Here is a 17,375-nt window from a genome sequence, read left to right on the forward strand (position 1 = left end):
TTTTTTTCCTGTTTTGCAATGATGCCATAAATATTTATTAAAAAAATTCTAACATTCTATTTCATTGGAAAACATTCAACATTCTTATGCCTTTAATCGAAGCTAATCTTAAAAAAATGAGAAGGTTGAAATGTTGCATTTTATTAAATTCCGGCTATGAAGCTATAAAGTAAAATTTTTCAAGAAGAAACAAACTATCTGTGTGGTTATGCCATCAAGTGGAAACGGCTTATACAATGTTTGATGACATCTATGCAAATTCGAAACAACCCTTTGTGCAATGTGATATTCGAAATATGAAGAAACAAGTATTGTGAAAAACCGTTAGACAAGTAATTCCCATTAGCTCACATAGCAGCAGTATGTACATGGTTTGTTTCATGCATTATTATTCAAACATTGCTGAAAAATATTCCTGAAAGTTGAAAAAAATAATAGTATAAATATAAGGATAAATTCTTACTTATTTTTTCTTGTAAATAATTCTAATTTTCACTAACCTCATATACATAAAATCCTTTATGGAGAATAGAGATAATTATATGAATAACAGTATTAAAAAGTAGAAGGTGAACAAAACCAGTTGCAATGTATTTCTGCATTCAAAAGAAAATCTTTCAGGATGCATTAATGAATATCTTTCGAAAGTTCTTTGAAAAATTCAGTAAAAATAATTTCATTCTGTTATCAACAACAGAAAGATCGAATATATAGCATCGTTTGAAATTTTGTTATATGATCTCTGTTCTGAAATAACTTTGGTTTAAAAGAAGAAAATAACTCCCTTCAGAAAAAAAACACACCCTTCTACAATTAAATAGGAGATATATGAAAACAAGATGTGTTGAATTACAGCCATAATTATTTTTCAAAGTATTCAGAAATTATATGAACATCAGAAATTGTCTACAGTAATTAAATCAGTTTAATCTAACAAAATTTTTTCAAGGCCACGTTTTCGTTAAGAATATTTATTTGAAGATGCACCATCATCGTCGAAGGGTAAGTTCTATTTTTATTCTTTTATAAGTTAATAAATATTTTGTAATAGTGAAAATAATAATTAAAAAAATTCTGTAGTATGTTTAAATTTATAGCTGGGGAATTTTCTTTCTCAGATTTCAAAATATAATATTTAAGAAAATTGCAATTAAAATTTATGAGTATTGTTAAAACATTTTTCTAAACTATAAAAATATCAGTTTTTTTCTAAACTAGCGGAAATGAAATGGATATTTAAATTTATTATAATTTACGGTAGGTTGAATAATTGTCCTTATTCAATATTTTGGATTAGTTTCATTTTATAATTTTATAATCATTTCTTCGGAACTCTTTATAGAGACCTCTGCCTTTCTATAATATGTAAGAAACATGATGTATTAGTTTTTTTTACCATTTTCATTCTTTCTTACATTTTATTTAAGATGGTATAATATATGTATTACAAGAAAAGCAGGTATTATATATACTTCTTAGATTTAAATCACCTTAAACAAAAATAAATATCACTTTCAATTATTTACAGTATATTAAAAGGACTTCGAGGTAAATCGCTTTAAAATAATTACAATTTTTACCTTTGATTTAAATAAAAGATTTAAGAATTACAATGTTGAATTAAAAGAAAAAGTACTATTATTTTTTACAATCTTTTACAATGTTTATATAATGAAAAATGTTTATTATATATATATATATATATATATATATATATATATATATATATATATAAAAATTATACAATTTGTACAGGTCCATTTTTGTAGAATATTGGATTATGGGTTAATAATCAATATAATAAGCATAATAAAATTTGTTAGCAAAATGTTTTTATTAAATCTGCAATTTTAATTAAAAATATTGTATAACATTAATTTTCCAATTTAAATATTGAAAAAATTATTAAACAACAGTTGGTAATAAATTGATATATTAAGACACATGTGTATGTTAAATTTATTGAGAAATTGTCAATAAATTATCTTAGGAGCAATACAAATTATTAATAATTAATGGAAATAAAATTTTTAAATGGTTTTCCTATGTAATTGAACTATGCACATTAGATAAAATAACCTTTAAAATTTACTGCTCGCATGGTCTACTCTTTATTTTGAAGTAGCAAAGCTATTATTATTAGTGGGACAAAGTTACGAACAATATTTTTGCTTTGTGATTTAATAGTCAGACGATATTATAGAATAACTAGTGTTACTAAGGATAAAAAAAAAATATGCAGTTCAATTTGATAAATTTGTTTACATGAAAAATTAGTATCTTAAGTAACAAATAACCAGTAGATAATTTAGATGGTTGTTTAAATAAACATTAACCTTCAATAAAATTATTCTGCAGACTATTATGTTGATGATATTAATGACTCGAAATCTAAAATAACAACTACATGATAAAAAGTTCTAATCTCAGCTGCTAGAAGGAAAATTTTAGGAGAAAAAGGAAAAAGATATCCCCCTTATCTTTAAGTTAAATTGGAAAAGAAGAAAAGCCTCATGGAACGAAAACGACACTTCCTAGACGATGAAAAAAGTAAAAGAATATGCAGAATTTATTCCTTAAGATATTCAGTGTATTTTTACAAAAAGAAGATGACAAGATAAATGACTCGTCGATTGTATCTCTTTAGCTTTTTTGGAAAATCATGGATAGGAGCAAATCTCAGAAAATTTTTCTAAGCACTTTGAGGAATCATCTCGTAAGGCTATAAGATAAATATGCTAAGAAGGTTATTTCATCGAATTTTTTTTGTTGTCAGCAGCTTGAGATACGATTTCTGGAATGCGAGTAATAATTTCTTAAAACACAGTTTCAAATCTTAATTTAAATATAGAATATAGGAAGCAAAAAACTATGTGTATTTTTTACAAAAGGAAAATGATAAGATAAATGACTCATCAACTGTATGCGTTTAGCTTCTTTTTTTTAGAATCTGGTTAGAAGCAAATTTCAGAAAAATTTGGAGATCATCTTAAAGAGATATCCTTTTAGTCTGTAAGATAAGATGCTAAGAGGGTTGTTTCATATTCTTTTTGGTTATCAACATTTACAAATCTAGGTTACATTTTCTGGAGTAAGGGAATTAAATTGTTAAAATAAAGTTGCAAATGTCGATTAAAATTTAGAATATATAAATATATAGCCACGATTAAATATATCGTTTTCAGCTTTTCTGAAAAATAATAATTCCTATAAACTTAAAAATGTCTTCTACTTTTTAAAATTAATCTTTCAAATTATCGTTTGGTTTAAAGATGCTGCTCATATAACAAGATGAAAACCGTTACGGAAAGATTATTTCTTCGTCATCTTTCTAAATGCTATTATAAACTTGAGATATGATTTAAAGGATAAAAATATTTATAATTAAAATTAAGATTAAAATACAAATGAGACTTGGAATGAAAGAGAAATTTAAGCATATGTAATAATGTTTTGTTTATGTTGTTAATGAGTAATAGCATGCAGTAAATGTAAAAATAAAAGAAAATCTTTTTTCAATTCCTCTATATATGCCCAATTTATATAATACGTAACATAAAATAGAGAAAAAGATATGAAAAGAAGTAGACAAAATAACTACTTATATTTTCCATTAAATGTAAACTATTTTTAGAAAAAGTAATGCAATAATTTTAAATATATTCTCGGGATTGGAATATTCCTTCCTTTTATTTAATATAATGATTTTATGTTTCATCGAAATTTATATTTGAAATAATTTTGAAAACTCGTCTATCATATAAGATATTTAAAAGCGGAAAGCTAAACGATGATCAATTTTTTCTTGTATTCTAAAATTTCATTAATATATTTCTAAAATGTCCACTGCTTTCTTTTATTTTTTCTACGGAAAAATATTTTCTTCTGTTTTTTATCATCGAAATTACAATTCATTTTTTTTACCTTTTAAGTAGTTTATATATTCGATTCAAGTGCATTTTGTTTGTTCTGAAACCAAGTGCTGCTTGATATAAATATTTGTATAGGAAACATATAGAAAACACGAAAATTTACAATTCTTCGTAACTCTAAATAATATTTGATATCAGAATTAAATAAAACTTTAAATAAAAGGAATGTTCTCTAAAAGAAATAAAATAACAATTCTTTATTATGAAGTACTTTCATAAAAAATTATGATGAAATTGCTTCCATTTTGACGATTTTATATGTAAAGATAGGTCTAATTTTTAAACCAGATATCATTTGATTTTGATTAATTACTTTATTTCTAAATCCCTCGCTTAATCAGCACAGCAGTCTAAATTTGTATATATATTATTGTATTTAGTATATAAGATATTACTTTGGGAATTTTCTTAAACCAATTGTTCCGATATGGGTAAAAATGTAATTATAATTGAAATAATGTTTGGTATACTGAAACTTTACTTAGATACTCTAAATGATATTTAAGCCATTTAGAGTATTAAAATATTTTTATATAACCAATGTAAGAGTATAAATGGTTTTGTATTTTGAAGATATTTCCCCTTATATTGTTTTTTTTAAAAAATTAATCTTAATGTATCATCTTTGATCTTTTCAACTGTACCTTTTCTAATCTTTTGAAACCTTTCATGCTTAGAAATGTTTTCCCATTAAAAAATTAATGAAATTACTTTAGTTTTGATATGATTTCAAATAAGAAATTAGGTCCGGTTTTTTAACCGGGTAAAATTTCATTTCAATTAATTAATTTATTACCAAAACATTTTCTATTGCTTTGCATATTCGAGAAAAACCTGTAAAATGTAGTCCTGTATCAAATTTGGAATTGAATCTGTCTAGGCATTGAAAGTCTATTGCTTTATATATTCGAGCAAAACCTGTCAATTATAGATCTGTATCAAATTTGAAATGGACCCTTTCTAGGCATTGAACGTCTATTGCTTTGTATATTCGAGCTATACAAACGTATTCACTCAAATAATCAATGACTTAGATAAGTGAAATTTTTTGTGATCCTGTTATTGAAATTGCAGATATTTATCAAATTGTGCTTCCAATTTTTTGAAAGAATGCTGCCAAAATGTATATTCAGTTTCTTTCACTACGTTATGAAACCTCAAATGCTCCAGCCGGGCTCTGTCTCTCTATGCGAAAATCGGAAATGGACGGGGGGGGATTCTTCGCTTGTGCTGTTTCCCACCCGCCTTGCCCCAGCCGTCGATTTCGTGGTCAATAAAATCTGAGAAGTCAAGGGCTCAGGACCTGGTATAAAGTACATAATTTCCATTCTGGGAAGAAAAGGAATGACTTCTTTATAAGACTAAGTTTAAGAGAAAATTAAGAAGAGATCCCTCTCGCTGGTTGTTATTTTTTATGATAAATCTACGCTGGTTTTATTTTAAGATGAAACATTTATGAAAGATTATAGATCAAAGAAATTAAGTAGTGTTAGACCAATTTAGTTGCCGGATGGAATAGTCGATTAATAGATTATAAATTAGATACGCAGTTAAACAAATGGAAGTTAATTGCTTTCATTTTTATCGTTATTGAGAAACAAATAAAAAAAAATTAAACATGCCATATCAAACAAATAAATTATTAGTATTCTTTTGATGCCTAATTGATTGTTACATGAAGATAGCACTAGTGAGGATCACAATGCAATTTTATTTTTAAATTAGTTCCTGCTAAAAGAAAATAATAAAAATATTTTTTTAAAAAAATGGTAAAAACAGCTATGAGTAAAAAAAAAAAATATTATTTTTTTAATAGAAACGTCTGATGCAATTAAAGGCATTTTCTTGGAAAAGAATACCATTTCAGAGCTGAATGTAAGAATAATGTTACGGAAAATAAATGTTCAAAGCGTTTATAATGATGTGTTATAATATGATCCACTCATTATATTCTAATACATTTTATTGCAACACATGCTCATATTACTATTTTAATGGAGAATGTATCCTTCTTTATATGAATTCAGGGATTCATCTCCAAACGAGTGCTGATTTTCTTCGATGATATTATTCTTTCTTCTTATTTCTATGGAGCTTATAAACAGATGAGATGTGTTTCCAAAGATAAAAGGTAAAATTTGCCACAAATTTAAAAATTAAATGTTTAAATAGAAAGTTAAAAGTTGCGATTTTTTAAATACATGAGGGTTTCAAAAATTTCCTTGAGCAATTTGTACTTAAACATATTAATGGAATGAAGCTAAATATTATACACTGATTATGAAAGATATATTGGAAATGAATGCAACAAACTTTATTAAAACAAAGTTAATAATATATGGCATTTTCCGAATGGAAATGGTTCAATAATTAAAATTTTTGCATAGAAAAAAATAATGAACATTTTCATCAGATTTGGATTGATAAAAATGCACATTTTGAAATGAATGATATATAGTAAGAAATTTGTAGAAAGTACTTATTTATTCATTTATATTAGAGTCCCCGGTTCACTTGCAATTATTTATTGAACTTCACTGGGAAGAATAAGGAGCATCTGCTATTGTTTGAATTTATCAAATATTTATTACTTCATTATTTTTAAAATAAATTAATTTATTTTAAGGTATTTCATATTAGTTTTTATGAAAATTATTTTTTTCATTCTTTTAATGTTTGTAAATGAAATTTGATTTAATTCTGCTCATCGGTTTACAATGCAACTGCAAATTATTTCCACCTCTTTTAACAATTTTACGATAATTATAATTTAAATTTAAAAGTCATATTGCTATCCACAGAAGTTATGTTTTACCCGAATGAAAAAAACAACAACTTGTGACAGACCCAATGATTCTCATTTTTTTTTCAGAGGACTCCATTTTTCAAAGAATATTATATTGCAAAGACTGTGTAACATTTATATGTACCGATATATTTATAACGGTAAAGTAACGCTTTGCTTTTATTTCTTCAATTACGATGTGTTTTTTGTTAATGTTTTTGCATCTTAAACCTAAAAAAAATCTGAAAAAAATGAAAACTACGATAGCAGATTTCAAGTTATCATGTGAGAACATTATTATTTTTATATCATTATTTGTCTTAATTAATTTAAATCGTTAACCAGTTTAAACTGGTTTACGAGAGCTCTAAAACCTTTATGCCTGCCAAGAAAAAATTATAAAATGAAAATTGCCCTTTATTCTTTATTCATTGACTACACGATTTCGAGCTTCAAAACCCCCTTACCAAAACAACATCATGTTCTCACAAAAAGGAATGCCACGTTTGAAAGTTGAATAACGAGCGTTTCCGTCGCAATGCGATTTCCAAATGATAAACTATTTACCAATAAATTTTTAAACGCTTTAATTTATGCCGAATTGTTATGAAAACAATGTTTTTGTAAACACAAACTGCTATTATCTAATTTCTGAGATCATAAAACAGTTTCATAATAGATTAATCATAGAACAGGAGTCAAATCCTTCAATGTTTCCCACTTAAGAATGAATGAAGTGATATTTCTCAATTGGGGGAAAGATAATCTTTTATCAAAACTGTTATTAAACGCGAGTGAAGTTTTTTTAAACATATCATAAAAAATAAATTTAATATAATCCGAAAAAAGATTACATTCCATGAAAATAACAGCTATGATGCCATAGTACTACGTCAACCTTTTAAGAACGCATCTGCTGTCAAAGAAGCAAACGTAATAAATAATATAGAAATACTGGTAAAAGCAGGTGAACCTTTAAAAAAACGCAAACGCTTTCAAAGATGCACACATAATAATAATGCAGTACTGGTAAAAACAGGTAAAAAATATATGCGATTAAAAGATGATGATGAAAATTGGCATTTATACTTTATTTATCGCCTACGCGATTTCGAGCTTTAAAACCTCCTAACCAAAACAACATCATGTTTTCACATGATAAAAAGACCAGCCTCATTTTTATCGTTGTGCGTAAAGAAAATTTTTTAAGACATTCAAATCTGGAATATATACTTAATAGCAAATAAATATATCGTATATGATTTGATACAGAAAAGAGAGCTGAGAAAGAACCATAATTAATGTCTCCAAAGTTGTAGCGAAGACCGACACTTAATCCTCTCATCAGACAGTCTCCACATTATCTTTTAACAAGCTCTGACGAATACGGATTTCTTTCAGACGTGTATATTGATACACATTCTAAATGAAACTTAATATAGAAACAAGTATTACTACAGGATAGAAAGTAGCGGGTGATGTTGATAAAATCAAAACAGCAAAATTCAAAAAAAAGGAAAGAAAAAAAAAATTACCTCTGCAAATTTTTAGTATATTTATTAATTCCAGTATCTGGTAGACTGAACTTCGCTCTACAGTTTGTTTTAAAGCGAAGATTGAGCAATTCTTGTCATAGCGGGCGAAGTTCAAGGATCCTTGCTTTTGAGAAGTTTCTTCTGTATTTTCTTGAGAAGTACTTTGCTGCGTAAATTAAAATTAAATGTTTTCTAAAATGTCTCCTAGGCATTGTGAAATGCCCAAGTTAGCTACAAATATACATTATAAGTAAACCATATAAGCTCCTTGGTCTGCCTAAAGAATAACATATTTCACTCTGATTTGGTGCCCAAATTTGGTAATGTTTCTTGTACACGTTGATAGATTAACACAATAATTGCATTATTTCTGTTGTGCAAGTACCACAAAAATTTACGAGATGGCACTAAATGACATTGTCAGCATGAAGAGTAGATAGAAAAAGGTTTTAATAGTTAATTATAAAAAATGTTTTGTGTGTGTGTGTGTGTTAAATCGTATTTAAATTTTTCAGGAAAGACACCTGTATAGATAAACTTAAAAAGCAAAACCTTATCTAAATATAAAATTTGATTCAAATAGTTAGATTTTGATCATTAATCTAATATTATATATATATATGATATTAGATTAATATATATATGTATGTATGTATTCTGCGGCCGCTAGAAGCACAAGATACACACAAGAATGCAGCACAGAAGACGATTATCTTCAGCCGAGACGTGCAGCATACAACAAGACTCTACTGCAGACAGTAGCGCACAGCTTAGTTCAGCACTAACTTGACTCCGTCTCTGCTCCACTAATCCCTGGAAGACCAGTTCTTCACCGTCGCTTGCGACTACTCTCCCTACCAGCTGCGGCAGCCTCCTTTTATAGGTCTCAGGAGGCGGGGCTAGAAGCCTCTCAACCAATCAGGAACGTTCGAGGCGTATCTCAGTTCCTACTGGACGGATCGGGAAAATTCTTAATGTTTCGGGTATAATATATTTTTGCGTCAAAGTCGCCAAATGGTCGCCAAGCTCTGGGACCCCCTATGGTATATATATATATATATATATATATATATATATATATATATATATATATATATATATATATATATATATATATATATATATAAAAGAATTGCTCGTTTAAAGTTATAAGGTTAAAGCTAATTGAATTCAGAAAAAAAAATGATAAAAAAATGAAATATAAACTATCTATTTATATAGCTTGTTGCTTCAGTGGTTTTTAACTTTTGGAAAGTGCAAAAGCTTTTATTTTAAAATAAATGGGGGCCTAATATAGTTTTTGAATTTGGCATGATATGTTAGAATCAATGGTTGATTTTGGATTAAGCAGCTTACCAGTGTCACAGGGTAAAGAGGGACTAAAAAAATTCGTTTGAAAACATTAAGCGTCTATTTTCGAAATAAATAAATTATAAAATATTGAATTACCTGAATTGAAAACTTAAATTAAATCAAGATATTCTTAAATTTCAAATATATTTGTCCAGGTTCCTATCTAAATTCACAACTATTTGTAAAAATCGACGTAAATATCGACGACGCACAAATGTCTTCAATAAATAAATAAACTATCATAATAGTAATAGGAGGTCATAACTGAGGAATGAGAACATTCAAAATACTAGAATAAGAAAAGGAGACTAAATAAGCCATTAACATGTATATTGAGTTACAAATATGTTGAAATAGGGATTGAATTGGTCAATTAATCAAATGATATACCTAATTAATTAAGTGCACTGCGCAGAGCTGCAAGATTCCTGAATTCTCCAATAGATAATATACATATTTGGAATAGTTTATCATCGATTTATAGAGTCTGTGTCTTAGACGTCTATTTCCATATCTGCTAACGTCAGAATTCCCAAGTTCTCCGATGATTTTCATCTAGTTGAATGAGATTTATTATATAATTTCTGCTATAATGGAAAAATATATTTTTCATTATATCTGTAAAGTTCCTGAATCCATCATCGAATATCATGTTAGAAACTATGCATCTTCAATTGATAAGGCGTCTTAGGTGCCTCCCTTCTTATTTTCAAACTATTCAAAATCACATGTTCCAAAACCGATGGACATCATCTAGCTGTTTGAGATTTTAATGTCTAATTTCCATTCAGTTATGAACACATTAAATTCCTTATAATAGCTGCAAATGCCTAAATTTGCCATCGGATAGCACAACTGGAACCATAAATTGATTTATAGAGTGTGTTTCGGGTACCTTCCGTTTTATCTACTAAAAGTTCATATTACAAGTTTCCTAAGGGATGGTCTTCATTTAGTTGAATAAACATTTTAATATCTAATCTAAAAATTCAGTTCAGTTCCAAATTTTCTCTTTTGGAATACAAACAAGAATTTCAACGATTTTTTTGAAAGAGAAATTGATAAAATTGTTTATTTTATACATTTTTCTCTTAAAGTTGAATTAGCAAATGATATGCATGATTTGATCATTAGTTTTTTTACGAATCATGCTACTGAAAAAAATTATAAGTTATATTTTATTACTTATAGCTTTAAAAATCCTTCAAATTTTACATTGAGCCCGTAAAATATGCATGAATTCCTTTTTCAAATTTTTGACATTTAAAATTTATATAACTTTAAACCGTGTGTTGATACATGAATATATACAGCACATGCTTGCCTCATAACTCAAAATTTATCAGTACTAAAGTGAGAATAATACGTTTGTTGTACGTTATAAATATCAGTTAATAAGCTATTTATTGAAGGTAAAATAGCTTATAGTTATAATAAGCTATTTTACCTTCAATTGACGTAATTTTGAGGTATAATTTGCACATATAATGCATTTTGACGGTATAAGTTCTGTGCTGTGTTTGTATTCGTAATATATATATACACACACACACACACACACACACACACACATATATATATATATATATATTTAGTAGATATATGGGTATAAATAATCTATATATTTCTCAACTAATTTTTACAGTTTTTGCAAAGTTTCTTAATTTTTAAGAAACTTTAAGAAGAATTTCTTAATTTTTTATTTATATTTAAACTTTTTTTTTGGATATTTGTTGGTTTTGATCATTATATTTACTTACAAGCTAGGGTTATCATTTTCATCTATAAAATGATCAGAAACCATACTCTGGGGAATTAACAATGCATGAGTAAAATATATAGTTTTTAAAGGGTTATTAAAGTGTATGGTTTATTCATAGTGACTTATACGGATATTTCTAATTTAATTTTATTGGATAATCTGTAGTTGAATAATATTTTATAAGCTAATTAAATTAATGAATTTCCTAAAATTTACTATGGTTTAGTTACAAGTAGGAATAAGCAGTTGTTGGTTTGAAGAAATGTGATCACTATATTTAGAGATAATTTTAAATATGTGATGTTTTATGATAATTTTAAAAAAATGTGTCTGTATTTAGTTTTTGAAACGAAAACTGCGAAGTTCTTTTTTAATGAAACATGATACACATTTGAGCTGGGCTAGCCATTTTGGGATCGAAAATCTTACAATTGGAAGTTGAAGAGCAGAAACAATCTTAATATTTGTTTTCAGCAGACGAAATATACACAAAATATGCTACTAAATTCGCCGATTTCAGTTGGTATTGCTTGCATTTTTTGAAGAATGTATTTTAAAAGACAAGGAATGAAAAATGGGGGTTGGGGGTTGGTAATATAATGTACCGATAAATAAAATCAAATCATTTTATAAAAATATAAAATTATATGACAATACTCTACATTTAAATTTAAATTTTTTTCAATACTTTTTCATTTTTAAATTCTCTAAAGCTGTTTTACAAATATTCTTATTCGTTAAATAACGATTCGTCGCTTATATTCTCATTATTAATCTTTATTTATTTGTTGACACTTATTTGACATGCAGGCACAAAAGCTGTTCTAAAATTCAAAATTGAAAGAAGATATAATATTAAATCATTTCTATATTTTCCTTAAGATTTTTTTCGGTCTCTATTATTTTTCTGAAAAGTAATTTTACTTAAAAAAAGTGTCAGAATAATGGGATTTAGGTATAAATGTCACCAGGACTGTTTTTCAACTTAGTAGATTCATGTTTTAATAATCATTATCAAAATAAAAAAAAACAGAATTTGGAATTTTTGGGTATCGATTTGTGGATTAATAATATATAAAAATACATAAAAAAATAAGTGCAATTAGAATTGTTTAGAGCATTGCGATTTTATCGAGATCGAAAGATTTCAATCAATGAAGTTAATTGTATGTATTGCAATTTTATATATTCTATAATAAGAATTCTTTCTGGAGCAAAATTTCGTTTTTACATATCAATATACAATTAATTGAATTTCTGAATTTCGACCTAATTAATGAGGTAGCATGAATTGATGCTTTTTGATATAAAGAAGATGCCACTATTAAACTGAAAATTGTCAGCCCGGAGAGGAGTTTCATCACTGGGAAAGCCAATCGTACGCGATTATCAATAACCATCGTTGGAGTGAATCTGCCCTAAGTCAGTGGTAGCAACTTCACTGCTTCATTTACCACCAACTTAGGAAGCAAAGTTTACCTATTAAGAAGTAAAAAGGCTAAGATATTTGAATTTAAAGATATTAAGGAGTCTTGAGTGCCTAATAAGAAACCGTTGGTTAGTAACCATGTTTCAAATAATGCTAAAGTATTGTCACTATAATTATAATGTTTAGAAATAGCGTTGATGCAATAATAATCATTATTTAAAGAGAATAAAATTAAATGCATAAGGTAGAAAATGCAAAACAATAAACTGAACTCAATCAATGGTATTTCATAGATTTTATGTGACACATATTAAAAAAAATTATTTTTTAACATCATAAAAATGCTGGTAACGGTTCTAAAATAATTACTTTCAAAATAGATATTTAAAAAAGTGCGGCTTTGTAATTGATAATAATTAATCATTTTCAATATTTGTATCTCAACTAATTATAGAAAGGAAAACGATTTAGTATGTTTAGCTCTCAATAAAAATTGTACCAACCGAATTAGTTAGTTTTTTTGTTGCTCCTCTTTTAAAATTATTAATATTAATTTCAATTAATTAGAAATTATGCAAAATTTTGAGGTTTTTCCACAATTATTCTTGAAAATAAAATTGTTATAAGCTGGTATTTGTGCCATTTTAAAATTTAAAAAAAAATATATGCAAAATGATATTAATTCAATTTTTGTGCAATTTATTGCAGAATTTTGATATTTTTAAAAATAAATTCTTTACGTAGTTTTCAGTGATAGATTATATTGTTGCGAGAAATTTCAATATATTTCATTTTCCCATCAAATTAACAATCGCGTAATTTCTTTCAAATGCTGAAATTTAAAGAGCGAGCATTCTGTTAATTACCTGCAAAGTTTATATTAGGAATAAGAAAATAAAATTACATCATAACAAAAACAACGAAAAGTTTAAAGCTGATTAGAAGATTACACAGGCATTAAAATCTTTAATACATAATAATATCATGGGCCATGAACCTATTAAGAAAGTTCATATATAAAATGAGCAGAAATAAGAGGAAATTACTCGAATGTCATTCACAATTTTCGCTTAAATTCATTTTAAAGTTATGAAACAAATGAAAATAGTATGAAAAAATTAAGCCTAGCAAAAGAGAGATTAGTGAAATTCAACCAATCAATATTCTTCGTAAATCAGTTAGTCTCTAAAGACGATTATCCTTATAATGAACTCAAATGGCTGTTTGCTGCTATCTGCTTCAGTGATCCAATTCATCTTCTCAGGGAGGGTAGTATTTTTGCCTTCTTGCCAAATAATTTTAAATAGGAAAGTTTTGAAATTCTGTAAATATCATTTAAACGCTGAATTGCCGGCGTCCTGGCATAGGGGTAGCGCGTCTTCCCCGTGACCTGAGCTTCCTGGATTTGAGTCCCTGTTTGGGTATGGTTGTTTTTTATCTGTTCTATCTGTGAGATGTGTCAATGTGTGTCCCCCTGTAAAAAGGGGCTGTGCAAGCGAATGTGATGCGTGAGTAGATAAGACACACTCTTAACCCTAGTTGGAGCTACTAAAACAAGAGACGCTCCCTTGGCTTAAAATATCTTACTTCGTCAGCTAGCTTGTCCATGGCAAGTGCCATTATAAACAACAACAAAAGTTGGATTGAGAAAAAAAGAATGATGTCAAATATATATACCCCAAATAATATATTTTATAAAAGATATGACTGTTTTGTTACAGTAAGTCTGCTTACAAGGTGAAAACATATTTACAGAGATTATATTCAGTTTGAAGTACTGAATATCCCAACTTCAATACTACTTTTAGTTTATAATTTTAAAACGTAATAATTCTAAAATCCGATCAATCTTTGCTGTAAAATTGCATAAGTTATTAAAAAATAATATCAAGTAGATCTGTGTAAAATTTAAAATAATTGCCATATAAAATGTTTCTTGAAAAGGATCATTTTGTGACCCATTTGAGCTTATATTGATGTATATGTTATGAACAATATGATTAATCGGTTGTTATTAATAACTAAAAGATCTGCCGTCTAGACGAGCTGTTATTCTATTGACCATATTTCCGATATTATTGTTATAGGTTAGCTAACGGAAATTGCAATAGAAAATATCACGCACTTTGACAGAGTGTTTAAGAAATAAAAAAAAATGCTATTTTTAGTGAGTACAATTTAGATGCAAATAAATAATAACATTTAATGTTTTATTTCCGTGTAGTGGAATTTTGCTGGTTCATAATGTTCACTTACACTCAAATGAAAGATAATAATCAAAATCAGTTTAAAACAAAGAGTATTTTACTAATAGAAAAATAGGCATTACAAATGCAGAATATAAATTACACTGAATATAAAATAATAAAAAGTGTAGACCAAAAATCATTGGCCTTTGCTATAATCTGGCATAAAAAATATAAATAACGTGTAAAATTTCCATTCCCATAACTAATTTTTATTCATGTTTAGGTTTATTCGCACACCGATAAATCGGCCAATTTGAATATAAAATAACTCAGTTGCTAAATGCCAATACAGGATTTGACAATTCATATCTAATAATGACACAGATCGAAGGCGCAGGGTTGTATTTAACTCCGCCCAAAGTTGCAGGCTGTTGATGACGATTTTATATAGTAATAATCATAATTAATATTAATAATTGTAGCCAATTATAAAAATAAAATACTGAAAATAGCACTGGCTATTTTTATAACATTTTATATGCAACATTTACATATGGAGTAAATTTGATTTTGAAAAATAATGTGAAAGATTAATTAATTAAAGTTTACAATGAATAAAATATTTTTAAAAGTGTTTTCTCTTATAAATAAATTCCTATACATTATAAGGAAAATAAAAAAAAAAAAAAATCTTACGAATATTCATAAATTCTCATATTCCTGGAATAACAATATTTTATTTATTAAATATCTGCAGTTAAATTAGACAGTATACTTTTCTTTTAATTAAATTTCTATAATTATAAGCAGAGACATAACTTTTCAGTATTAATTTTTTTTTTCAAACCTAAGCGATTTTTTTTTTAATTTATAAGATGAAAAATATTATTATGTTTTTCTTTCTGCTGTCTAATATTTAAAAGTTTTAGCTACAAAAAATATAATTAAAATGAGGGAATATTCTTTCTTAGATGACCTTGATTGACCTGAGAGCGTGCGATAATATGACATGGGAGAAATCATAATTAAGGGAGTTAGTTAAAAAAATTAAATGTAGTATCCCTTTAATAAATTTGTCAGTTGTTACATTTTTATACTCATGTATAAAAATCAATAAAATTAGCAAAATATAAAATATGTATTACAATTTCTTCCCTGAGAGATTTTTTTACTATCATAAATGGTTATCTTTTGAAGTTTTACATTCATAAAGTTATTTAAAATTTAACATAGGTTATTCTGTTTTATTACAGATGATTAGTATAAAGATCAAGATAAAGTAAAAGGTAGCAACAAAAAAAAAACCTCTTTATTAAATTATAAAGTTTTGGGATGCTATGAAAAGTAAAATTGCCTATGCATTGAACATCAACATTCGACAAGCAAGCCTCACAAATGCTCAGGTTTTTATTTTTAGAATTCCACAGATTTTGTGATCCGTAATATAGTAAAACAAAACCGAATATGCATTTTGACAGCTTTCTCTGTGATCGATTGAAATCGAATTAATCTCAAAACTGCAATTTTAATAACAAAAACACGTACAAAATTTCATTTAATTCGTTGTTTTCTTGAGTTACAAAGTTTACATGCATGTCAAAGTATAGAAAGATAAACGGTCAACCCTGTATTAGAATTAATTCGAATTCGATATGTAATTATCGTGTTGAATTGTTTTTGGATAATAGAACATTTGGAATTTTTGAAAATGATTTCTTTTTTCAAAATTTGATTAAAGAAATTTACAAATCTGATGTGAAGACTGTATTACAATTCTATCAAATTCATTCATCCAGATCAAAATATTTTTGATATAATATGCTCACGAGCAGACAGACAGACATAATTTTTTTTTTTGAAAAATATATTTTTTAGACTCATGGAGATCTGAAACAGGAAGATTCATCAAAACTTCCATTTCAAATTTTTGATCATTACATATTTTATACGAAATATAGAATAAAAAATTAAAAGTATAAAAAATTGTGTCTAAACTTCAAAACAATTGCGCTTGGGAAATTAAATTAAAAGACCTTGATTGCTTTTATAATAATCTGAGGGGAAATGTTTGGTAAAAGTTAAGTGAGGTTTTGTATTAGCAAAAATAATACATGGTTAATTTTAGATAATATTCAACTTAAATCTGTCATACATTGATTATGCATAACTCAACACATCAAGAAACGAACTTATAATATAAGGATTTTTTTTTGTGCATCTGTAAGTATTCAAGATGTGTTTTTATTTTTCGTACAAATCTGTGAGAATGGCCTTTCTGGAAGGCTTTCGCATACTTTCTAATAAGGGCCAAATAAAGGTGTCAAAGAGTATGCGAAAAAATCGAAATTTTTATCTTTTCGATTATAATGAATATTGGAGTCGAGTTTACA

General features: G+C 26.9%; 1 protein-coding gene across 2 annotated transcripts in view; it reads left to right on the forward strand.

Moving 5' to 3' along the window:
• Nucleotides 1-595: 595 nt before the first annotated feature.
• Nucleotides 596-17,375, forward strand: part of LOC129969129 (alpha-catulin-like) — a 315,460-nt gene continuing 298,680 nt past the window's right edge. For both annotated transcript variants that reach the window (XM_056083550.1, XM_056083551.1), the window contains exon 1: nucleotides 596-1,002. Coding sequence is in view for 1 of the 2 variants with exons in the window: in XM_056083551.1 (XP_055939526.1) it covers nucleotides 982-1,002 (21 nt within the window). In the remaining variant the exon portion in view is untranslated. The remainder of the gene's footprint in view (nucleotides 1,003-17,375) is intronic.

Source organism: Argiope bruennichi, chromosome 5, assembly GCF_947563725.1.
Source record: "Argiope bruennichi chromosome 5, qqArgBrue1.1, whole genome shotgun sequence".
NCBI lineage: Eukaryota > Metazoa > Arthropoda > Arachnida > Araneae > Araneidae > Argiope > Argiope bruennichi.